Source organism: Rhea pennata, chromosome 4 (assembly GCF_028389875.1).
Source record: "Rhea pennata isolate bPtePen1 chromosome 4, bPtePen1.pri, whole genome shotgun sequence".
In the NCBI taxonomy this organism is placed as follows: Eukaryota; Metazoa; Chordata; class Aves; order Rheiformes; family Rheidae; genus Rhea; species Rhea pennata.
In genome coordinates, this window is record NC_084666.1 from 58,763,132 (window position 1) to 58,788,345 (window position 25,214).

The 25,214-nt window shown below is 36.8% G+C and overlaps 2 protein-coding genes and 1 long non-coding RNA gene across 4 annotated transcripts in view; 2 read left to right on the forward strand and 1 right to left on the reverse strand.

The window, feature by feature from the left end:
- Positions 1 to 4,332, forward strand: part of TRPC3 (transient receptor potential cation channel subfamily C member 3) — a 46,020-nt gene extending 41,688 nt beyond the window's left edge. The window contains exons 10-13 of one of the 2 annotated variants that reach the window (XM_062574799.1): positions 334 to 417; positions 1,450 to 1,525; positions 3,563 to 3,598; positions 4,054 to 4,134. In XM_062574799.1, the coding sequence (XP_062430783.1) occupies positions 334 to 417; positions 1,450 to 1,525; positions 3,563 to 3,573 (171 nt within the window). In that variant the 3' untranslated portion in view covers positions 3,574 to 3,598; positions 4,054 to 4,134. Of the gene's footprint in view, positions 1 to 333; positions 418 to 1,449; positions 1,526 to 3,562; positions 3,599 to 4,053 lie in introns of both variants that reach the window. The other variant, XM_062574798.1, reaches the window with a different exon arrangement.
- Positions 4,333 to 5,342: 1,010 nt separating this feature from the next.
- On the forward strand, positions 5,343 to 25,005 carry BBS7 (Bardet-Biedl syndrome 7). The gene is made up of 19 exons (XM_062574020.1): positions 5,343 to 5,434; positions 6,297 to 6,362; positions 7,002 to 7,064; positions 7,422 to 7,597; positions 8,263 to 8,449; positions 9,111 to 9,183; positions 10,748 to 10,864; positions 12,152 to 12,282; positions 13,024 to 13,108; positions 13,811 to 13,913; positions 14,484 to 14,676; positions 16,187 to 16,261; positions 17,468 to 17,533; positions 19,488 to 19,627; positions 20,596 to 20,760; positions 21,424 to 21,533; positions 21,647 to 21,750; positions 22,960 to 23,083; positions 24,155 to 25,005. Exons 1-19 carry the CDS (start codon positions 5,399 to 5,401, stop codon positions 24,289 to 24,291), a joined length of 2,151 nt encoding a protein of 716 aa, XP_062430004.1. The 5' UTR covers positions 5,343 to 5,398; the 3' UTR covers positions 24,292 to 25,005.
- On the reverse strand, positions 24,139 to 25,212 carry LOC134139531 (uncharacterized). Its single transcript, XR_009958194.1, has 3 exons — positions 25,050 to 25,212; positions 24,782 to 24,890; positions 24,139 to 24,287 (listed from the first exon to the last, which is right to left on the reverse strand). It is a non-coding gene; the product is annotated as an uncharacterized LOC134139531 (long non-coding RNA).
- Positions 25,213 to 25,214: the final 2 nt, after the last annotated feature.

Sequence of the window (25,214 nt, forward strand, 5' to 3'; positions counted from 1 at the left end):
GTTAAACTTATGCTTAAGGGTGCAGTTCCACAATAACCCTTTGCCAAAGCCACTTTAGGGAGTCTCTCCTTGCTCTGGCTGTTCATTCCTGCCTTCAAGTCATAACTTGTTACCTTCTCAACTGTGTGAGCACAATTGCTTTGAAGCTATGCGGTGAACAGGATGGCTAAAATGATATCTTTTTTTAAAAAAAAAAAAAAAGTTAAGGCAATCAGGTTTTTTGAAAATAAGATTCTAAAATAGTGACTATAGAAACATCTGCAAGAAAATAGAAAGCAGTGTTTTAACTGTGAATTCCATAAAGTGCTTTATTTTTGTTTTATTGTTTCATAGTTGAACCTTTTCACTCAGTCGAACTCCAGAGTTTTTGAATCACACAGTTTTAACAGTATTCTCAATCAGCCAACACGGTATCAGGTGAGTATGTACACTGGCCACTGTTGAATAGTGGAAGTGTGTGGAAGTGTGTGTGTGTATGTGTATTAATTACTTATCACGTAAGATGAGTAATTATTTCATACACTTTCATTTCATAGAATCATAGAATAGGTTGGAAGGGACCTCTGGAAATCATCTAGTCCAACCTCCTGCTTCAAGTCACGTCAGGATGTCCAGGGACTGGTCTACTCAAGTTCTGAAAATCTCTAGGGATGGAGATACTGTAACCCCTCTAAGCAGCCCTTTTCAGAATACTTACACGAGAGTCAAGGCAGAGGAGCCTATGCCAGGAAGGGGTAGACACAACTGATACTCAGGAAGTTGTAGCATACTTTATTACCTAGAGCTTGTTCTTGATCAAAATAACTACAACAGATCAAGCACCATTTGTTAGGTATAACTTGGTGTCCATGGGGCTTTGATTAGGTAAAAGTTCTGTGTTGCATAAATTACTCAATGTCACCGTACAAGTGGCTGCATAAGGGCTAAGGAAATAAAGATCATGGCAGAAAAGTGCTAGACAAAATACATTTTTTTTCACCACTATAATTTTACATTGATGATGATGTAGATAATACAGTTACATCCATAAGATTGGGTTTGCACACCCTGTAACCTATAAACCCCTGGTGGCACGTCTGGTGACTTCTAAGTGTTCACACTAAACCAAACTTCTTGTTTCCCCCTGTTATACTGCATTAAAAGAAACAAAATTACATCCAATATTTCCATATTGTCCATGTTCCCTGCAAGCAATGGTGATATTCAGTAAATAAGAGGTAACTGGATGAGAAAGGTTCTCTGTTATAATATTGAATATCTGCATGCCACCAAAAAAGCCCATATAAGATAACTGCTTGATCTAGGGCTGCTCATTCTTTTGCTTACAAGGAAGTGAGAAATACAGTTAATAAAAGTGAATAGAGGTTCATAAACATATATATATATATATATATATATATATATAAGCATATATGCTTACCTGATTGTACAACTGTTTTAATCTGGCAGCAAATAATGAAGAGACTCATAAAACGGTATGTTTTGAAAGCACAAGTGGACAAAGAAAATGATGAAGTAAATGAAGGTAAGAGACACTGCAGTTGTCAGTAACATTCAGAGACATTTTTTGCCACGCTGTGTTAGGAATTGGTATTACAGTGGGGCCTGGAGGCTTCAGTTAAAATGATAGTTTCATTCTACTTTAAGTGCTCTGAACGTAAATGGACAGTAAGGAAAACATGTCTGCGACAACAAAAATGGACAAGCAGGGCAAAAGAATTAGAACTGGGAAGTACTGTGGGCCCCACTGATGGATAATTGGGATGCAGACATGACTTGCCTAGAGTTGCAGAGGAAACCACTTTGTGAGGAAACCACTAACTGTATTCAGACTTCCAGAGTCTTAGAGCTGTAGGGCTATCTTTGTCTCATTCAGCTGAACACACAATTTACTACTTCCTGCCATGAACTACTTGGACTCCTTTCATTCATGAAGTTATGTGGAATCTTCATCTATGAAGTTGCATATTATTAAAAGAAAGAATGCATAACATTAGCTGTATGGTAAGAAAAAACAAGAATTGTAGCCACTGTTAGTGCAAGACCAGAGATTTTTGGAGAAATGATGGATTCCTGAGCTTCGTGTCTGTGTTCGAGATACGGGGCCTCAGAAACTTGCATGGGAGCAGTGTGTGGGGGGGTGTGCCAGGTGCATCCCCTGACTCCCATTTGGGATAAGACTCAGGTGTACACTGTCCTCCTTTCTGCTGCCTTCCAGGAATGAAATGAAATGCAGGTGGGGGGGGAGGGGCCTAAAAAAAAAAAAAAAAAAAACTCGTGAGCTCTGGGCAGGTCTCCGAATAAAGTAGTCAGGATGAGCGCAGCGCTCTGCCTTCTAGGGAAAGCTGATCAGGCTTTAGACTCATGTCCTTTCCAGGGCTAGCTCTGCTCTCTGATGATGTAAGTAACCACTTTGGCAATATTTTTGTTCCCCATAAACTGGAGGTCATAACCTTCCTGGTCCAACCAGTAAGAAATTCACATGACCACTACCAGCCAAATGTACCTGTTTTGTACTGGTGGTTTTGGGCTGGGCTGGTATAAAGCTGCATGGCTTTTGCTTTGCTTGTCAGTGTTTTCCTGTTTAACTGTAACTCTGCAGCAAGAAGCTAGGAGCAGAAAAGAAATTAGGATAAAAATTAAATCCAACTCTGTGCCTTCAAAAGGCAGTGCTGTGCAGGGACTGTCATTTTGACTCTTCCCCATCCTGTATGGTGGTGCAAAGCCAAGCTCATGAGTGAGAGAAGCAGAGAAGAAACTCCTCAAAGTTCCATAATGGGGAAAGACAGTCCTTGTACATGTCTTAGCCGCAGCATACCTCTCATGCCATTCTGCAGAATTCCTATCGCTTCTTTCCTATTCCTGCTCTGTGATGGAAGAATCACGTATAGAGTGATTAGAAGACAATGTTTTCCTCGCCAATAAAATACCTGTGGAGTTCAGGTCTTCCCAATGCCCTGATGTCTGTTCAGGTATTTACAGGTTTATATGAGTAAGACAGTTAATGGGCGGAAGAATCATGATGTATATCATAATTTTCCTAGAGGCACGTCCACTTCAGACAAGTTGACTAATTCCTGAACCTCAGTCTTAGCTGTAAAGCAGAGATGCAGCATTTTGCCGCTGTCATTGGTACCTGAGGTCTCTGGGCTGTGAAGATGGAACTTCTGAAGTCTGCTATATTATAAACAGAAAACTCTCTTTCTTGCAGCTATTTTAATCATGAGTTTAGGGATTTCTTCCCTGTTTTGCATCACATAGAGAACTTGGGTATTCTTTGTACTCTTTTATTTCATACATGACAATTTCCTGCAGTGGGTACCATGTAAGAATTAGTAGGCCTCAAACTTCTTGGAAAAGAACAATATTTGAATATTAAAAAAAAAAAAAACAAACTTCTATTCTTGAATGGAACGTCCTATAATCAAAAACTGTTGCTTGTTAATAAGCCAGGCCTTGACAATTGTTTCCTGACTAAGGTGGTTCCCATTTAGATGGGGTGTTGGTACTTGTGTCGAATTGTAACATAATATTAAATTGGTTGACTTTTTCTAATTCAAAGGATATTGTTAAGGAAGAGGAGACAGACTCAGAAGCTGTGAGTTTTATTGCCAGCTCTGCCACACTTTTCCTGTGTGATCTTAGCATATCACTTCCCCCAAAAAAAATCTCTTTGCCTATTCTCTCTAAAAGTGTGTGTGTTGGAATACTAATATTTACCAGCTGCTCAGCAGTGTTGCAGTGATTAATTCATTAACCTATATAAAGGGCTTTGTGAATCTTTGATGTTCTGTGTACCTGTGAAGCACAACATTAGTAGAGTTTGCTGGATTATGAAAATACCTTTGGTGCAATCCAGGGGTGGACACATGCTCCTGTGTTGAGTGAAGAAATAAAGCCTCCTGCCCTACTCCTGCACCTGCTTTCATGAACATTGTGGATGAGCAGGGAATAATTCTGAAATATGCACTGATGTTACTTGACAGAACATTATTTAATGAACTTTATTATAAGCTTTGCTAATAAGTATTTTTTTTTCAATGATTAATACAGGTGAACTGAAGGAAATCAAACAAGATATCTCCAGTCTTCGCTATGAACTTTTGGAAGATAAGTCCCAAGCAACAGAAGAATTGGCTATTTTAATACATAAACTCAGTGAAAAACTAAATCCTAACATGTTGAGATGTGAATGATTCAGTGAATGAACCGTGGCTTTGACTACAGCACAACTATTTATTGGCAATAATATTTCAGTATCTTATACTTGAAAAATGTATTGTAGATTTTTAGCACTAAATAACTTTATGTACAGCTTCTCTGGAATTTAGACTTAAGGAAATTTTATTAACTCATCACAGAAAGATTGCTCTCTTAAGTGTCTAAAAGCAAGAATTATCATACTTTTTTGCATTTATGCATTTTGAGAACGTATAATGGTATGTATTGCTAGTATTTTAACAGGTTTATGAATACATGCTGAAAATTCTTTCCACTAAATTTGCAAGAAAAAATTAAAATACTGTATACAGTTTAGTATTGTGTTTCTTACAACAGCTAGGTATGAAGAGGGTTTTTCCCTGTATAATAAATCAGCTAGAGATTGGTGAAGGATTACTGGAAATCTGTGTTCTTTAATAGTGATGCACATAAACTGAGAAGGTATGCTCACAAAAACTCGATGAAAATCAGGTAAGTGGGAATATATTTTAGAAGCACTGTTTAACATGTATGTATATAGGCACCCATGCCCTATTTTTTTTCCCTTTCAGCATATTTACTTTCTACGATAAATATTAGATTTAACTGCTTTCAAAGTCCAAAGCTACTCTTTATGGGGTAGAAAGTTTTTTTTTTTTTTTTTTTAACTACAGCTCTGGGCAGGGCTGGTCTTTTTTTGTTACGCAGTTCCAAATAACGCCTCCGATGCTTACTGTTAAATAAAGCACTCCTTCCTCACGGCTGCTCCCTCTGGTCCTCCTAGCTCAGCGCTGCCTTGCGCGCTCCTCTCGCAGTGCGCGGCCGCCTCCGGCCTGACCCCACCTTCCTCCGAGATTTAGGTAGGAAAGGCTTAAAAACGCTCAACGCCCCCCCTCTCCCCCTCCCCCTCCCCCCCCCCCCCCCAGCCCTAGCACAAGCGCCAGCGCAACGGCCGCTACCGGCCGGGGCCGCCCCGCCCCACCCCGCGGGGGCCGCGCCGCTCTCCCACGTGCCCTCCCTGCCCAACCGCCGCGCCCTCGCCCCCCTCCCCCCCACCCCCCCCCCGGCGCCGCGCCTGGCCAATGGGGAGCCGGCTTGGGGCGATGTGAGCCGCCGCCTGCGGTTGCCGCGGTAACGGGGCGCCGTGACCGCGGGGCCGAGCTCGGGGGGCGGCGGCGGCGGCGCCTCGCTCCGCGCCATGGAGCTGAGCCTGGCCCGCGTGGACTACCTGCAGGTGACACCGCCGGGCTGCCGCTGCCCCGGCGCGGTGCCGCCGCCGCGAGCTCGGCCCTCCTGGGCCGCCCGGCTCGGGTGGGAGAGGGGCTGGGAGGGCCCGGAGCGCTGTACCAGGCGCCGCGGTGCGCCCACTCGCGCTGTGGGTCCCGGCGCGTCGCCGTTCGGGAGCCCGAGATGCCTGGCGCGGGAGGGGAGCGGCCGCCGAGCGGTCAGCGGCACCTTCACAGCGCGGGGCTCGGTGGCAGGGGCGGGGCGGGCTGCGGGCTTCCGCGGCTTGGCGCTCCGGCCCGCGTTAGCTGAGCTGGCGGGGTGGGAGAGGCCACTGGCACGGCACGGCTCCTTGCTCAGTACTGGACTGCTGATTTCTATTTGTACGGAGTGTTTCTTGAAGCTGTGTTTTGGTTTGTTTGCTTTTTTATTACTTACGAGGTGGGTTATATAATTTTGATCGTATAAGCCATCTCAGGCTGCCTCTTTGAGGACCAGCAGTGTTTAATTGGTGCGTTTGGCAGAGTGGTTTTCATCTGAGGAACATAAACATAAGCAAAGCTTAAAATAATGCTGGAAGATCTGGTAAATACCTGTAAAGATGGGAAGGTGAAATATACTGAATTAGTGTGATGGCTTTATATGCTCTGGAATAGATGAGTTCTAAATCTAGACAGCGGCACAGCAGTTTCAGCAGGATCAAGTGCTCCAGCGTCCATTCAGAGGAATGAAGAATCCCCGGAGACCTCCAAGGGTTGCGTTTCCCTGTGGTGGTGAATAGCCTCTCCCCGCTCAGTGACTGCTCCTGATCTTGTGCATTTCCGTAGCAGAGCTGAAGGAGTGTTCAGTAATAAGAACATGTCTCTAAACAGGTGGGAGTGACGTCTCAGAAGACTATGAAGCTTCTCCCTGCATCAGGACGTAAGGCAACGCAGAAGGTAGCAGTTGTTAATGACAGAGAACTTGTTCTGCTGCTTCTCACTGGTTTATTTTCCTATTTTGGATAATACCATGATAATAATATTAATCATGTTTCAAGTTTCTCTAGCTGTTAGATCATGGGAAACGCTTAAGAACACTGCAATTTAAAGAGTTGCTGAAACTGCAAGGAAGGTCTTGCATTTTTCTCTATTTCTATTCTGCTAAAAAAAATATAGGCAGTTTTTTTAAAAAAAATTCAAATTAAGGAAAATATTCTTTAGGAAAATTCAACAGAAACAGCAGTGCATTTTTTTAAATAATAAAAGCAAAATTTTAAAATTATGCAAGATATGAAAATACAACTGTTTCCCAAATATGCCTTTCTGGGGGGTACCACCTGATGATTTCTGGTCTTTACAACAAGAAGCAGAAAAAGGATTGTAAAGGCTGTCACTTAATACCTAAATTGTTCTTAAATGCTAGTTTATATAGTTTTCTAAAGCATAATGCTATACAGCTATATAAACTACATACTATAGAATTTCATCATATTTACCAATGCACAAAAAATATGATTAGGAATACTAGAAAAGGTGTTATTTAAAAATAATATTTATGAGTGCAATAAAATATAATGTTGTACTATATTTTTGAAGGTTGTTGTTGGAGATCAAGATGGGGTGATAACGTGTTTCGGCATAAAAAAGGGGGAAGCTGTGGTAAGTTTAATTTTTCCATTTAAATATATTTTTCTGGAATAGAAGTGCAATATGTAAGAGGGACAATATTAAAAAAGACTTGCACAGCTACCAGCAGTGCCGAAATTGTCTTGGATAAATAAGGATAAATAATATTATGAGGTCTTTTAATTTATTATATTTCAGAGCCTTGCATTGACTTATAAAATACTTGATTTGTTTGTGATGGTGAAGTGTGCAGTATGATTTTTGTCTGCATGTAATCTAAAGTATCATAAGTTTTCCCAGAAATTGTAAAGTAGGTTTATCATCCTTTGTGTGAAAAGATGTTTGTAAAAGTGATATTGGGATGATGAATATTACTCTTCTGTTTTACAGCCAGTGTTCAAGACACTGCCAGGCCAAAAAATTGCAAGATTGGAGTTAGGAGGAGCTCTTAATACACCACAAGAGAAAATTTTTGTTGCTATGGGATCAGAAGTTAGAGGTTTCACAAAAAGAGGGAAGCAGTTCCTTTCATTTGAAACTAATCTCACTGAAAATATCAAAGCTATGTATGTATTGTATTTGTATACTTGTTGTTATCTACAGCAGATTATTAGTTTATGATTTTATGAAATAGTTCTTTTACTGTAATGTATGCTTGTAGGTGCCCATCCAGCTTTAGCACATAGGTGCCCATCCAACTTTAGCATGTATCTTGTTGCATGACATGCAGAGAGGAAATCCCTGTAAGGTTTAGAGAGTGTATAGGGGCTTGGGAGGGGTGCGGAGGCACTTGCATTGGTGGAAATGGAGGTGATGGGAGCTGGAGCTGTTGTGGTAATATGTGATGTCCCTCCTGTCCTCCTGTAGGAGACCAACTTGTTTGTTCTTTTTTTTTTTTAATTATTTATTTTGTTGTAAGGTGCTTGGGACAAATTGTACATAAACCAGCTTGAGAAGAATTAATATGCTCAAAATATATTAATTAAATTTCCATAAAGGTATTCTAAGGACTTTACATGTAGATAGAAGATAAAATTTGAGAGCCATATAAATCATATGATTTTAGCATGCATAAGAAACACTTCGTAATCGTTGAAATGGATAGCTTACACGGCATGCTAATGCTTTGAATCTGCAAGCAGTAATATAGTCCGTGCATATAGCAGAGCTAAAAGAATATCATTGTAATTATACTGGCAAAATGCTACAAGAAGTGTTTTCTTTTTCTCAGGCATATTTCAGGAGCAGATCTCTTCCTTTGTGCAAGTTATATCTATAACCATTACTGTGACTGCAAAGACCAGCACTACTACCTATCAGGAGATAAAATCAATGATGTTCTTTGTCTTCCTGTAGAGAAAGTGAATAGCATTACGCCTGTACTTGCATGTCAGGATAGAGTCCTCAGAGTTTTACAGGTTGAAATACTTGCTTGTTTTTCTTTTGTGTATTGATGCTGTAGAATCTGGTTAATTTTTAAGTGAATCAACACATTTTAAACATTATAGGTGTATTGTATCTTATTTGGTAGTACTATTGTCTGTAGTACTGTAACTACTTTTTTTATTGAGAAACATAGTTCTGTTTTGTGGCAATCATGAGGTAAACTTGCAAAATAAGGATTAATAATATTCTGCTATAAATGGACTTTAGATTTTAGAGATGGAAGTGGTTGACAAATTGATTCCTTTTTATATAGGTATAACTGGTCACGTAAGTGAATTAAGTGTGTAAATATTTATAGATTGGAAAGTTCTTACTCTCACAAATTATTGTCATAGTAATTCTGAGTTATGTTAAATAGTATAACACTGTTATTTTTTACGGGTGGATGAATGCTCAGAATATCTTGTCATAAATTAAGTTTTTAAATGGTAGTAATACATTTTAAGACCTTTTTAAAAACAAGCGCTGTGTTTTATTTATATAAGCTTTATGCCATTCTAACTTAGAAACGGTTCTACCATAGGTATTGAGAATTTGTATAAATAAAGCATATCCATAAAATTAAAACCTAATTATTTTATTTGCATCTATGATTATTAATAAACTCATTGAAGATAGTTTCTCTGTCTTTAGGGATCTGATCTACTGTATGAAGTAGAAGTTTCTGGACCACCTACTGTTCTTGCTCTAAACAATGGAAATGGAGGTAACAAGATTTTTCATATAGATATAACTGAATAGTGTTACTTTATTATATTTCTGAGATTTTAATGCTTACGATTGTTAATTGCATACAGCATTGATTTTGAAGCTGATGCTAAACATGTGGCACACCTGTGAGGTGTAAGGTCATTTGTTATAGTTATTTCTAAATATATACAAACCTGATGGTAGTTTCAATCAGTACTTCAAAACATTCTAATTGGAAGAGAATTTAGTTGCACCATACACTTGAAGAAAATTATTGGAAAATTACTAAATTCTTGGCAGGGAGGTGGAATTTGAAGGTATTTGAATAACTTCTTCCTATTTGGAAAAGTGAGAAAAAATCTTTGAATAGTATTTAAGACACTATCATTAAATGAGATTTTTTTTTTGGTGGTGTTCTTTTAGTGGAAAAGGTTCATACGCAGAAAATGGGATGAAAAGCCTGTTGACACTAAACGAAATTAAAAATTTGAAGATACCATTCCCCCCTCATACAAAAAAACCCTCCAGTTTTTGAGTCAGAGTTGCAGCATTTATACTGTTTAGGCAAGCGAGAAACTGGTAAGATGAAGAGGGAGAGATAAAGGGGGGAATACTATACTGATTTTAGGTTGAGATGCTGATGAGATTATTGTGGAGATTTGGAACTAGGGATTATGCTTTCCATATGCTTTGCGTTATGCTTTTTCTGCTCCAAATTTGTTTCGTTATATATAACTTTTTAGACAGTTCTAAACAGTGCTCAGATTTCGTTGAAAGCCTCTTTCAGCAGCAGTGAGATGTAAGGTGGTTTCGTTGGGTAAAATGAACTAGCCTTTTGGGGATCTCATGCAAGTTCTGGTTTTGGATTTTTCTCTTACATGTAGATTTCTTTAATTAGAATCCTTAGCTGTATCCATCCATGGATGGAAGAGAATATTGAGTAGTGCTCCCATACACTGAGAATGTGGCAGAAGGATCAAGAAGGATTAAGCTTAAAATAGTTTGATTATCCTTCTTGTTAGCATGTTCTAACCTAATACAAATCTTTAGTATGTTAATCTGATGTTTAATTTAGTTTAGGTTAGACTATTTGACAGCAATATTCAGAGCTGATTTGGAAAAGTAGTTCCTTTTCGCTTAAGTCTCAACACAATACTGTTACATCTGTGTTTCTAATGAATCACTTTGTTTCTTTCCCATAAAGGCAATTTTATTTTCTAGTCAAAACCACAAAGCCTCTCTTTGCTTAAATTTAAAGTGCTAGATTATGAATGCCCTGGCTTCTAGGCAGAATTCTGGTGCAGGAGGACATTCATGCCCAGGAGAGTACTAGCACTGATGAAGTTACTATAACAGTTGCAGTTTTCATATATTTGGCTTTTTTTTTTTTGGGGGGGGGGGGGGGGGGGGAAGGGGGAGGGGGAGGGGTGGTATTTAAGCCTAACTATTCTGTATTCTGTTGCACAACATTAATATTCTCTTTTATCCTTGGAAAGTAGAATATAACTACACAATATTTTCAGATCCTTGAAACAGATGTACTTGATCGTACTGATTCTAAAATGAATTTATGCGCTTAGGTGATTCTGGAGAAGAAGTTGTGTTTGGAACTTCTGATGGTAAAGTGGGTCTGGTCCAGATTACTGGTTCCAATCCTGTACATAAGTGGGAAATTGGAAATGAAAAAAAGAGAGGAGGTATGTGTCTTGATCTCTTCATCTTTAGTTTTCCAGCATAGCTTAGGTGTTATTACAAGTATAATATTCAAGAGATCTTATTCATAGGTTCTTTTAATGTATATTATAATTATTCCAGTATATGATATTAATATGAATAAGTTATCTTTCATTCTTCTTCTAAATTTTAATCAGTATGTCTTGCTTTGGGTTTTCTGTTCATATTATTTCCAATCTTTCAGTATAATTTTGTTATTACAGTCTAATTTTTAAAGTGGCAATGTTAAAACAATATAAATTCATATATAATCCCTTGAGATTTTTATGATTTTAGTGACTATTTTTAAATGTGAGTGTACCGGCTGAATTTTTCAGATGCTCAGCAATCTTAAAGTTTTTTCAAAGGAAAGGTTAGCATTTTCCCTGCAAGACTTTTTTTTAAGTCATTCTTGTGGTTTCTCTCTGAAGATAGAACAAGGATTTCCTTAAAGCTCTATAGTATGGTTTAACTAGAATACTTTCTTCACTTTAATTTTGATATACTATTGCTTCTGCAGCATGTATCAGTCTTTAGTCATTTCCTCTTAAAATGAGTATTCCTCTTACAATTTAAGTATGGCCATACTCTTCCTTTGAAATACTTGAAAAGCTTAAATTCCATCTGACTTTTCTTATTAAGTCTTATGCTAAAGCACACTTTTCTTTTTTTCCTCCTTCCAGACTATAGCTCTGTTTGCCCTGTGCAAACACTGTTGATTGTGATAGACCTTGGTTCCACATTCAGTGGTAGTGGGCTTGTGCACTAACATGTCATTTAGCAGTATAGACCTAATCCCAATCTGGCACAAGTCACAATCTTGTTTCTGTTAAATTAGCCAGAATTTGCAGTAGTCCTTTTACTACAGCTTTATGTACGCCCTTGGAAAGGAACAATACTACAGCAGAAGTGGACAGGCAAGTAGTTCATCTGGATAAAAGCTTGATGTGGCAGTGTTAAATCCTTCAGGAGTGACCTTTTTATTATCAGATGGGATGTCTGTGCAGTTATTTTCACCTATAATGTTGTTGAATGGAGGGGGCTGTGGTATTGTTGACTTGGTATTGGCTGCCATAAAATCACTTGGTGTCCTGTTGGCTTTTGGCCACAGATCAGAGATTTCAGCCCCCTCTAGTGGACTCAGCCGGAAATAGCATTAATAAAACCTTAAAAGCCGTCCAAGAATTTCTTTCTATGTAGTTTAATGTGGCCTGTGTATTAATGTGTCATAACGAAGATGAAGTAAGTGATTTTCTTGTGTTTTTCATTAGGTATCCTATGTATTGATAGTTTTGACATTTTGGGAGATGGAGTTAAAGAATTACTCATTGGACGAGATGATGGTGTACTAGAAGTCTATAACTTTGAGAGTGCAGACGATCCTGTGCTTCGATATGATCATGTAAGTCTATATTCATCATATTCTTCTTTTCTGGCAAAATGAACTAGAAAAATATCTGTATTTCAAAATTTCAAGGTTTTACAAGATTGGAAGCTACAGCTAAAACATCATTCATCTTTTAAAACTTGATGTGCTCTGTACTGTTGACAGTATGAACTGTCAACAACTTCAAAGACTTATGCTAATATGTAAGAAGCAGAAAATGACATGATCCTGATTTGAGCAAAAATCAAAATAGTGTAGCAGGTTCTGTCTCTGGCAGTTACTGGAGCCTCTCCTGGGTGAAACCAGAATGGTGCTTCTTTCTCAGTGAAGAAACTAAACCCAAATTGTGTACAATCAGTCTTTTGCTTATGAAATAATAAATGTTAGCTGTCAGGATTTTCTGGGCTTGGTTACCTTGGTTATGAAGTGCTAAAATAGTGAATTTAGTTTGTAGTGATTATTTCAGCCTTCAGACTGCTAATTACTGCTGGAAAAACACTGTAACATCAGAGTTTTACTTTAAGCCACCCTCTTACTGCCTTTGCTATAGAGAGTAGAATCAGAATATAAACCACTCTGATTTAGCTATGAAAGTCATCAGCTAGCTTATTTGCCTTTTGTGTCTAGATATTCCACATCTATGTAGATATTTTACAATACAGGTAAAAGAAGGTGGAAAAAACCCTTAAATATGCAAAAACAAACCTAAAATGGGTGCAGTGATATTTCCCTCTACTTGAATGTATTTATTTGAAGGCTTTATCAGAGAGCATTTCATCAATCCAAGGTGGCTGCGTAGGAAAAGATGGATATGATGAAATTTTAGCATCCACGTATTCAGGTAAGCTGTATATCATTCATTCAATAGAAGTTGGGTATGGTGATGGGTAAAGATGAAAAGGACTGTGACTTTCCAAAGGCAGATTGCAGTATGGCATACAGTAGATTGGATTTGTGGATTTCTTTAAATTCGTGCTCTGTTATTTGGCTTTTTTGGTAGTTCAAGTAGATAGCTGAGGAATGTGAAAGATTGTGGACATTTATTTGTCGACTTTTGTGGCGCATTTTATAATGATGCGATTTTGCTGTTTGTCCTCATTTGGTGAGGTAATTCTAGAAGTCTAATCACCTAATTCTTCATAGCATACCTGAACTGTCACAGTGTAACCAAGTAGTATGCATCTTTTAGTAGGTAAATGCCATTAAGAAAGCAAAAAAGATCTTCTTTCTTTACTTCAACCAGCAGCATTCTGTCTCTATGCATGCTATGCAATATGTAGTTTGCTGTAAATAATTGCACAGCTCTCTCTAGTGTTTTCAGATATAGTGCTGCAAATTATCCCAGGTATTAGAAAAACTTCTGTCAGAAGCAGTAGGGACAAAAATTAAACCCTCAGATAAAAATTGCAAAACAGGATCTTCCAAAACAGGATTCTCTCTGTCCAAAATACTGAACAAAAATCGTTCCATACAGATATAAATGCTGAGTGTAGTTTTTTATTTATAGCTTATATGGAATATAGATATTTTTATATTGGTTTAGGGTGGTTGACAGGACTGACTACAGAACCTGTCCATAGAGAAGGTGGATCTGGTGAAGAGCTAAAACTAAGTCAAGAGATGCAAAGCAAGATTTCATCCTTAAGGTATTTTTTACTGAAAAGAAATGTAATAATATTTCAAATCTTAAAAGCTGAAATATCCTCTTCTCTCTGATCTCATCAGATTGTTTTTGTATCAATTGTGTTTTCAGAAAAGGAGTCAAACCTTCTCAAAGTAGAAATCAATAGTAATCTGCTGTTTCATGGTCCCTTCTGTCTTATCTTCAGATGATATTCTCTTAATAGCGTCTTTCTCACAGTGTCAGCAAGATACCATTTGTCACTTCTGTGTTGTTTATATCTTCTAACCAATGTGAGGGAAATACACTGACATATTATTAAAAGTATGTTGTGTTTTTGGAGGGAAGAAAGTGTCCTTTTCCACGTCTCTTAGAAATTTCTTCAGGCACAGTATGGTAGAACCTACATTTTCATATAATACAGTTCTTATCTTTGTTATGTTATATATATGGAAGGGTACTTATTGTTCACATCTGGTCGAAAGGCAGTGGACAGAAGATCAGAAGCACGATTACTTTGCAAGTATAGTATTTAATTTCTAGTAGCTTTTAAAGTTAAGTTTTCTGAAGACTTTGTGTGTTTTCTCTTTTCTAGGAGTGAATTGGAACACTTACAGATGAAAGTACTTCAGGAACGTGAAAAATACCAACAGTCTTCTCAGTCCAGTACTGCTGTTTCATCAGTGCCTGCCTTTAGTGTGAATGATAAGTTTACATTAAATAAGGATGATGCTAGCTATAGCCTCATCTTGGAGGTGCAGATGGCTATAGATAATGTGCTGGTACAGGTGAGAGTGTTTGTTTCCATATTGGCTTTCATGGACCTTCAAATGAAAGTTACAACATTAAGAGGCTTTATGTTTAGAAAGACAAGTTATAATCTGCTGAATACATGTCTGAATTGTCAGAGAGTTGAAATGTGTAGTCTGGGAATATTGATGCAGCTGTTCTGTATGCTTGCTCTGGAACAAGTAAATCTTTAATAAGCGTCACTGTGGTACCAAAACAGACTGAAATGTGCTATACTAGCAGGCTTATATGCAAGTTTTGTATTTACTCTTGCACATCACTTTTATTTCAACAGCAATGAATTCAGTAGATCTTAAATGTGATCCAGTTTCTCACTGGGCCAGTTAATTACCTTCTGTACTGGAAGATCAGTTTTTAGAATGGTATGGGCTGCATTTGTGCACTTTAACAATTTGCACCAGTATCTGATTTATATAGTGTTGGTGACAAATATGCCTGCCAAGTAAAGCCATCTTAATTAGTTATTCCTCTTAACATTCATTTCAGCTGATGCAGTAGCTTTGGTAGTCAGAAGAGTAGTGGTACTGAGTTAACTTCTTTTGGGATATGCCTGGGGAGAAAAATTTGACCAGGAGGAGTTTCTGTCTAAGTAAATTTGCCCTACTAAAGGGGAGGGAACTACTATATGATTTTTTTTTGTTCACTTTATATTAAATATTTTTATGGCAAAGGACTTAATCAGAGAAAGGTTAAACCCCAATTTGCAGCTCTGTAGTTTCTGCAGTTTTATTAGCTAAGCAAGGAATATTCAGTTTGTTTTATTTAGGCCTGAATTGATTGTAGAGCTTGCTTTCATTTAAAGAAATGGCTATAAGTTCTGAGATAATGCTCGGTATTGCCTTCTTTTGCTAGAGAAGGCAATAAAACTGGTTTTAAGTTCTTAAGTTTTAAGGCTTTTAGGAAGTCTTTTGCCTATTTACTGGTGCTTCCTGATGCTTCTGTTAAGTTACAAAGCAGTATCAAATCAAGTGATTAATTATTATAAAGATTTTTAATCTTGTTGTGCTATCAAAATACTGTCAGTTTTCCTTTTACTACAAGTGAAAATGTACCTAGGAAAGAAGTGATCTGTGTCAAAAGCATTGTTGTAAGTAAAAAGAGCATTAATAATGATCTCATATGATCCTTTGTTTCCTAAGTTAATGTTATATTCCCACTATTAGAATGGGAAAGCATTTCAGTCATGAGTGAATATACTTCAGACAAGCATGAAAGGCAGTTACCTATCTTGTATTGGGGTTGTAAGCCAGAGGCACAACAGAGTTCAGAGTGCCATAAGAGAGTAAGAGAAAGATCATCACATTCCTCTGGAAACAAAGTTTAAGAAATAAGTTGCATGTCTATTAAGCTTTTACCACATTTATAAATGATGAAACAATCATAGCCTCTCCATTACTAAAAATAATTGATCAGAGTTAGAGGATAAGTACATTAGAAACTACTCAGGTACTCAGCCTTTTTATTTTCTCTTCCTTATATGTTCTGCAGAGTGATGTCCCAATAGACTTGCTGGATGTGGATAAAAATTCTGCTGTTGTTAGTTTTAGCAGCTGTGATTCTGAGGTAAATGAAACATAGGAAATAATGATAGAGATTGTGTGATGTAAGAGCTTAATACTCTTTATTAAAAAAAAGAATTTGGATTGATTTATTTGCAGTTTTAAATATATGACATTAAACTACTTATTTAGTAATTTCAGAGAACTCAGCCTAATTAGAGATACTGCAGAATTGGGTATTAGAGGGAGACCTTGATATAGGGCAAATCTAAATGTGCATGGACAGATATGAAAGTGACTGCTTTGGTACTTTTTCCCTCCCGATTAGAGGTGTCCAAGATGTATTCAGTATTGCTCACTTTGGATTTGCCAGTATCATACATATTCAGTTAAAAGTAATTTAGACAAAGAACATTTTGTATATATTCAGTTAAAAGTAATTTAGACAAAGAACATTTTGTATATATCTATTTTATCTTACTGTATCTCTAGACACAAATTTTACTGTCTGGAGAGTCACATGCTTGACTAGGTGGATTTTTTGTATATAATTATAAATTTATAAGCATAATATCCTTGTATTTCTATATAAAAACCTATGTATCTAAATACACACATTTGTAAATGTGTGTGTTTATATATGTACGTATTTCTTTTTGGGAAAAAATCCAGAAACGACTTAGGAATATTACGAAAATGTTCTGTGATGTCTCTGTCTTCATAATGGTCTTCTGAGTAGTCTCATATGAAGAGCTGAATTGGCAACTCATAGGTTTACCTTGGAACTTTCAGAAATGAACTTTTATTCCGAGTTTCTTGTCATTCTTCGTGGTCATTAATTTAGCTAGTTTTTTCTCTTCTTGCCTTTGGTCTGTTTCCTTATGGATCTTTCTTTACATTATTAGCATAATTGTAGTTTTCAGGCATTAGGCTATATTAATACTGCAGGTGAGTGGAACAGGCTGGCAGACATTCTTTGCATTAAAATGTTTCTAGCTTTTTTTTTTTTTTTTTTCCTTTTATGGTGTTATTAGAATATAGCAGTTTGCAGTTGATTCCTCTAGATAGAGGAATACACTTTGCTATTCTATCATCTTTAAAGTTAATTGGAACATTTGTGGGAACCAAAGTGCACTTTGTTGTATTTACCTTTTATTGAATAGCTGTGCAAAAACAGCATACTCTGTATGTTTACATTTAAAACAGACCAACAGAACTGTGAGTCCACAGACCTGTTTTGTATTATTCCACTGTTTTTTATTGTTCACAGCCAAATAGCAACTTTCTTCTTGCAACTTACCGATGCCAAGCAAACACTACAAGGCTTGAACTTAAGGTAAAATGCCGCAAAATACTTTCCGCAAGAAATCATATGGTATGTAGCTGTCTGCTTAGGGGTACAGAGATCTCCACCTGGATTAATCAGAGCAAATGATGAGTCCAGATAGTCCCACATGGTACTTTTCTTGCTGCTTGTTTCTTGAGAAGTTTCTAAGCTGCTGCTAGTGTTCCTTTATATTTGTTTGTAGAATTTATAAAGGCTTCTATAAATATGTAAAGGATTGCCTAGGATCCTTCTTTTGCTGTCTCTAAAACGAAGGCAGTTGGTAAATCACTCATTGTGAAAATACGTGATTCTGGAGACATTGTGTAAAACTTCAAGTGGAAAGGTGTGGGAAGGAAAGTTCCGAGGTTAAAAAGCGCTAGAAGTGTTTGAGAGAAATTATGCTGTCCAGGGAAAATAGACTGTGTTTGTATTTTAGGGAGGAGGCAAATTCTATACATACATGTTTAATAGATTAAAGGTATGCTTTGCGTTTGTTGTTGTTGTTATTTTTATTTATTTTTTAATGATCCACCGAATGTGGGTACCACTGGAAAAACAATAAGTGAAAACATGATTAGTTAAGATAGTCCTCAAGATACACACAGACTCTAGGCTTTCTCTTGATGCAGTCACCTACCACTGCAGCTCTTAATCTAACGTGTGTTTTTTATGTAAAGTTCACTCAAATTGTTGTTTTCATCATTAGAAATTTAAGCTCACTTAAGATACGTAAAACGTGGGAACATGGGAGAGTTCTGGGATGGGTTGGTTGGTTTGTTTATGGGAGGGGGGTGAGATCACAGTAATGAACCTGCTGTGCAGAATTAAGACTCTTATCCTGTATCTCTCAGGTTTCCTTAAGCAATGCTTTAGATGTGCTTATTTGCTCTGAGCAGGTCATTTAATTTCGCTGTGTCTCAGTCCTTTCATTTTAATTTAAGGATATGTAGAGAATAGGTAATATAACACACAAAAAGAGGATCAAATGCATTCACAATACAGGAAAAGAGAATTTATTTACCTTCCAACTAAAAATACTGCTGTTTAATAGTTTATTATCAAAACAAAATGTCATCAAAACATTATACCATTATTCTGTCATTGGGATCCTGATCAGATGGATTTGATCTATATAAGTTCTTGATGTACTGAGTGAGATGGCAATAGAAACTCCAGCGATTTACTTACCCAATGCCTGCCATATCCAGTTTATTCTCTTTTGTATTTCCTCTCTGCACATACAGACTGTACAAAGATTTTAGATCTTTGAGATTTTTATTTCCAAAGAGATTTTTTTTCTAACTTTTATTAAAAACACATTAAAGTGGATGCATTTCTGCAAAACACTCCTGTAAAATATGTGACATGACTAAGGCTGTAAAACAGAGTTGTCCAGACATGAAGACAGTGTCTCGAAATATTTATGTATTTATGCATATTGTATGTATTTGCTTGTTGGGTATTCTGAATATTGAGCTGTGAAATTTGATCTCTTTCTTTTCCAAAAATAACTCATAAAGAAGTTTGATTGTTATGAAGAGCTCGACACTAAAGAAAGAATATTGTGAAATTTTGCTGGCTTTTCAAAATTGTTATTCTTTATTTTGTGTTGCTAACTGCAACAGAATATAATTTATAAAAAGCAGTAATGGGGATACTGAAGAATTGAGAGTAAATTACAGACTTAGTATTTTAATTAATCAGAAGGTAATTTAGTGAATTTTGTTTTCTTAATATTACATTCATCCATTATTTCATCTGTTTTTAAAATATTCTTATCTGCCCTATTTATAGGGACATTATCAGGTAAATACTGTATAGTACTCTGTACTGTACTGAAGTCGTGCTGAAAATCTATGGATTATCTTTAATAAATTTCAATGACCTACCAATTCTCCAAATTCCGGTAAATTAATCTTTTCTCTCGTGTTCTTGTTTGTGGGTTCTGCTTCTATTTTTGCAGGTTCGATCAATTGAAGGACAATATGGGACACTTCAAGCGTATGTAACCCCAAGAATTCAACTGAAAACCTGCCAGGTTCATCAATATCAGATTAAGCCACTTTCACTTCATCAGAGAACTCATTCTATTGACCATGACCGGTAATTACAAAGAAAAGTCAATGCTGTTTATTTCTGAAACACTGATACAATCCAGTTGAAACAATGTTTACTGTATAACTCTAAATAATAACACTCAACTTAAACAAGTTGATTCTGTGGTTCCACTTAATGGGTTTTCTGACCCCCTAAAAGGACAGATTCAACAGATTCCTGCTTTCCTTGCCATTCTTTATCACTGTATTTTCAGGTTATTGTCTTCATTTCATTGATCTGATGTTACAGGGCGGCCCCATGTGTGGAGCTGAGGGTGTGGCAGAAAGGAAACTGTCCTGTGTGACACTGTTTTTTTTTTCAGTTTCAGCCTCAGTTTCCCCGTTCTCTTTATTGTGATTTTTCCCATTGCTAACTTAGCTGCAGAGTGACCTTTTTTCCCATATCTCTCTTTGTTTTACCAAACTTTAGTTGATTTCCCCACCCTTAGTTAGTATCCTATGTTACAATCTGTTGATTCCTTAAAACTAAAGGATTGAATGAAAGATACCAAATGTATTTACTTGAAATGCAAATGTGTTCCTTGTTTTTGATATAAATGCTGTATGTCTGTGGTTTACAGAATGGAAGGCCTTTGAGGCTTTTAGTCTTTTTTTTTTCTTTTGTCAGTTATTTACCTTTGTCATAAGTTTCAAGCTTAACAACTTGAAATGGGGTGTGTCAGAAGCTTCCAACCAGTTCTTGCCCAATTTTGACATAACTGCTAGTAAATAAAATATGCATGTACTCATAGCTTTTTGAGATACAGAAAACTATAATCTGCCGTACACAACTACTTTGCAAGATACCAGAATTAGCTGAGATTTGTTTTGCAGGATGTTGATCAAAAAATAGTGACCACATGGAATTAAACTACTTTTTTTTTTTTTTTTTTTTTTTTCCCTATGGATAACTGGTGAACTGAAAGTGCTGCTCTTAGTAACTAATGATGAGTTTTGGCTTTCATAATCTCATAGACCCATGAATACGCTGATGCTCAAAGGCCAGTTCAGTTTTGCTGAAATTCATTCCTGGGTTGTGTTTTGCTTGCCTGAAGTCCCTGAAAAGACTCCAGCTGGAGAGAGTATCACCTTTTATTTTCAGAACACCTTTCTGGGTACACAGCTTGAAAGTACTTACAGGTAAAATAGTTACTGAAGCAGAGTGTGACTATGCTGAGGTTGTTACCTTTTTTTTCATTCTTGACCAGTCTGTGTTTGCCTCCCCATCCTTCTCACCTCCCATCCCCAGTAAAAACTCCCAGTAAAGATAATGGGAATTTTTGCTTAAAAAGGGCTGTCAAATATTACCATGATTGAGTCCTGTACTGTAATGATACAGTCTCTAACAAATAGAAAGTTGTTGGTGTTCTTGTGGGGGAGGGCATGTTTTTTCTTCCTTTGGGTATTGAAGCTTTCCTTCCTGTTTGCATTCCAGCTGTTAGAATGATAAACTTAAGGAGAATGTTGGTGTATAGAATACCATCCAAAATCTTGCTTGTGTAAGCTTAATGCCATGCAGCAAGTAAGATAAAACTGCTTTATGTGTATATCTTTGAAGATGCTGCTTTGTATTAACTACTGGAACAAATTCTGTTCTCTGACAAGGTTACACTGTGAGTAGGAAAGGAGGGAATAACATGGGTGTATACAACCACCCAGTATATGAAGAATTATTATGACCTATATAGAGGTTGTTTTCTCTGATTTGGGTGTTAATTTATAGTCTTGTATTTTAAAATGGAGAAATAGCAAAAACATGTATTAGTTTTGGTTGGTCTGTTTAAATTTTTTTTTTCTTTATAGAAAAGGTGAGGGGTTTTTCAAGTCTGACAACATTTCTACCATATCCATCTTAAAAGATGTGCTTTCCAAAGAAGCTACTAAAAGGAAGATTAATCTTAATATATCATATGGTAAAACTTCTTTGCTGTTTTATTGTCTTTGACTTAATTTTATATTCTTTTAAATGAAACACATTACTTATTTGCTTGTTATTTTTGGTGCTTTTTTTTTAATGCCCTACTAGATATAAATGAAGAATCTGCGAGGTATACATTAAAGCTCATCTACCCCAAATTAGAGTATCAGCAGCTGTTGGCCAAGAAGGTTCACTTAATAGATGCTTTGAAAGTAAGTATTCTCCTCTGAAGGATTTTTATGTGGATTAAGTTGGCCAATATCAAGCTGTATGGCTCAAGTCAGATATGTGTCATAACATTACCTATTCTTTTTCTGTTCCCAAGACATGTATAATAGTTATCTACATGTATAATAGTTATCTAAGAGACAGATTTAAAAGTAAAACTTCTTCCCATTTGTGTTATATAAATAGTGAATAACACATAGAATTACTGATTTTTTTTTGAGAATGTTTAAATTGGACAGTAGACATGGGCAACTGAATGCTTCTTGCACTTGATTCCATCAAAGGAGTAGTTGTCAGAACTCTTTTTTTAGTGGAAAAACTTTACTACTAGGGAGCACACAGTATGTTGTATATTCTTATTTTATTATCAGTAAAAGTATTTTACTTAAGCTTGATTAGCCAAACTTGAGAGATACAAAATAATAGAGAATTTATTCTTACTGCATTTTATGTTTGTGCATAAATGATAATGTTGCAGCTCTTGGAAAAAGCTTACCTTAGGCTTTTTTTAGTTAGCAAACCTTTGTGTCACTGGTATCTAAATAACTTGCTGTTTAAGAGGCAGTAAAATACTCTGGCAACTGATGAAAGCTGTTACCTCTGAAAACTAAAACTGCATAATTACCTTCAGTCTAGAAAAGAACAATCTTTCTGTATAGGATGAAATGATCTATATTAATTTAGTCTGGTAATCTGGGACATTTTTAGAAGAGATCTTTAAAACCTCTCGCTGTTATGAGTTCGGTGATACTTTTGGAATTTTCTTTTACCTTTGGACTTTCAATGTATGCTACATTTTCTAGGAATTTACTTGTTCTGTAAAAGAATGCACTTATTCTGAAAATATACTTACTTTGTAAAATTTCTTTGTGCTATAAAAGAATGGTGAAGACTTTGGGCCTTCATTAGGCTTGGTTCTATAGAGGCTGAGCTGTGGAGTGATCCTCTTCTGGCTCAAAACTGTAATATATAGGATTTGGGGAATCTAGTGTATGAAATGACAAGTAACATCTGGCATTTCATTAGAAGACCTAGAAAATAAGGCATTTCTAAACTAGCAAGAATTATTCTGAAAGGCATTGTTTAGTCCTTGAAGTATTTCCTCTTGTCAAAACCAAGCTGAATTCTTGTTACTTTTATGTTCTTTTAGTACTTACCAGTCTTTAATTTTCACAATTTAAAATATCTTTGAGGAATTACAAGTTAATGAAGGAAATGCGGACTTCCTGCTACCTAAGTACCGTAGCATTTTAGAAGAGGCAGATCAACTGCTTGAGGAATACAAGAAACAACCTGCACATCTCGAGAGACTTTATGGTTTGTTGATCAACCCAGCTTTTTTTCTAAATGCAAATCAGTGTTCAGAGAACACACTGGGCATGACTGAAATAGTTATGAAGTCAGTATCTGTAGCACTGAAATGATTTGATAAGGAGGCAGTCTTGAGTAACTTCAGGAGACCAATAGATGTCTAAGTGTGTATGTCCATCTGCTCTTCCAGCATGGCTGGATAGTTAAATGGCATTTTTGATCATGAAATTCCAGCGTTAAAGGTAAGGTGGTAGAACTTAGCACATACCAAAATTGGTTTCGCTGCTACAAATTTTGAATAACTCTCCAAAGATGCTCAGGAATTATTCACCTGAGAACTTCTAAAATTGTCTTGTTGTCATAACCATTGTGCTGTGAAAGCAAATACAGGATTATTTGCAAGTAAATTCTGTGCTTTTTATTTCATAGGCAGATTTTATATTCAGATAATCCCTGCCTTTATGTACATGATTAAGAATATATTCTAATTCAGGATGGCATTTAAGAAGTTGAATGAGTGATTAAGTTCAGCCAAAGGAAAAAGACTTTTACAAATTAACAGAAAAACAGAAAAACAGGCATGGAATGGGAAGGAAGAATCTTTGCTATAATTAAGTGAAGGAAATGCTGTTACCTTTTCTGGTGCTTGTGATATACCTTCTAGCTCAAGTAATCTGCCAAGTGCTAGGTTTAATAATGAGTTGTCCTTCCCTATCCTTTGACAGTTCCTTTCTCCTGAGCATTTCAGGTATGAGTAATTCTAAGGCAGAATTACAGCCTCTGGAATGAAGCTGGAATCTGGGATAACAGGAGGGTGCTTCAGGTTTATTTAAAAGTAAATCATTGCTTAAAAATAAGTTTTAAAGCAGTCTATCTCTAAAAAGAAAATTGACTAGAATAGAATCACAGAATCAGTAAGGTTGGAAGAGACCTCTGGAGATCATCTAGTCCAACCCCCCTGCTCAGCAGGGTCACCTGGAGCATGTTAGACAGTCTATAGATAGTAGTAAGTTAAAAGTAGAGATACCTTATAGTGAAAACGAGGCAAATAAAAATCTTGGAACTTTATTTTTGCAGGTATGATCACAGATCTCTTCATAGATAAATTTAAATTTAAAGGCACCAATGTGAAAACAAAAGTTCCTCTTCTTCTGGAAATTCTGGATGGCTGCGATCAAGATGGACTAATTGCTTTTTTTGAGGCTGCAGCCTGATGGAGGCAACAAGGAAAAGACAGAGCAACTTATTTTTTTTTTCTTTTTAACTGAGGCAGTCAACTATCAAGTCCAGTGTGTTATTTTGAGGAAAAAATGTTTTTATTATTCCTTTTACTCTTTCATTTTATTCTTGTTACAATATTGAATGCTGGTCAATTTTAGTTTATATAAGTTGTTGTGCATGTTAAATGCACACATAGTTTATATATACACAAATGTTCTTCACAGCTAAGGAAAACTAGAGAACCAGATACTGAATATCCTTTTTGCAGAAGTATATTTTCAGTACTGTTAGAGACTATAAATGGAGAATATTCCTATTTGTAAGGATGTATGAAGAAATTTATTTTCATGGACTTAACACATTTAGAAGAAAATCAGGTGTTTACTGATAGCTATGTTATTTGTTAGCTGTGCTGAGCAAGTGGTACAATGCTGTCAGCTGATTTTATGGAACTGTCACGCACATGAAGGTGGGGAGAAATACCTCTAAATTTTGATTTAAACGATTACTTCAAAAGCTGCACATAAGGTCCTTTTTCAAACGCATTGCGTAGGATTTCCTCCATGCTTCTCATCTGTCTGAATTCTTCATTCTGTAACGCAGTCCAGATGACCGTTCAGTACTCTTTACCGCAAAGTCTGCGTACTCCTTAGCATCTTATTTTTTTATTGGAACTTAAGAGACATTAAACAGTCTCTGGATATATATATTACTGTGTTTTTATTTCTTGAGCAATTAAAGAAGTGATTACCTTGAACGTATAAAAATAGTTCTCCGCTGTCCCTCGTAATCGCTGGTGGTAAAGCGGCCTCGGCCGGGGCTCTGGTCCTCGCCGGGGCCGCCGCCGCCGCCAGGAGCAGTCCGGCTCCTCCGCCCCCAACCGCCCTCCTCGGCGGCCGCCGCCCCTGTGCGGGCC

Coding starts and splice junctions, on each gene's coding strand:
- BBS7 (XM_062574020.1), top strand. CDS start 5,399: ATGGAGCTGAGCCTGGCCCGCGTGGACTACCTGCAG. Junction 6,363..7,001: donor GACGTAAGGCAACGCAGAAG/GTAGCAGTTGTT, acceptor ATATTTTTGAAG/GTTGTTGTTGGAGATCAAGA. Junction 21,751..22,959: donor ACTTAATAGATGCTTTGAAA/GTAAGTATTCTC, acceptor AATATCTTTGAG/GAATTACAAGTTAATGAAGG.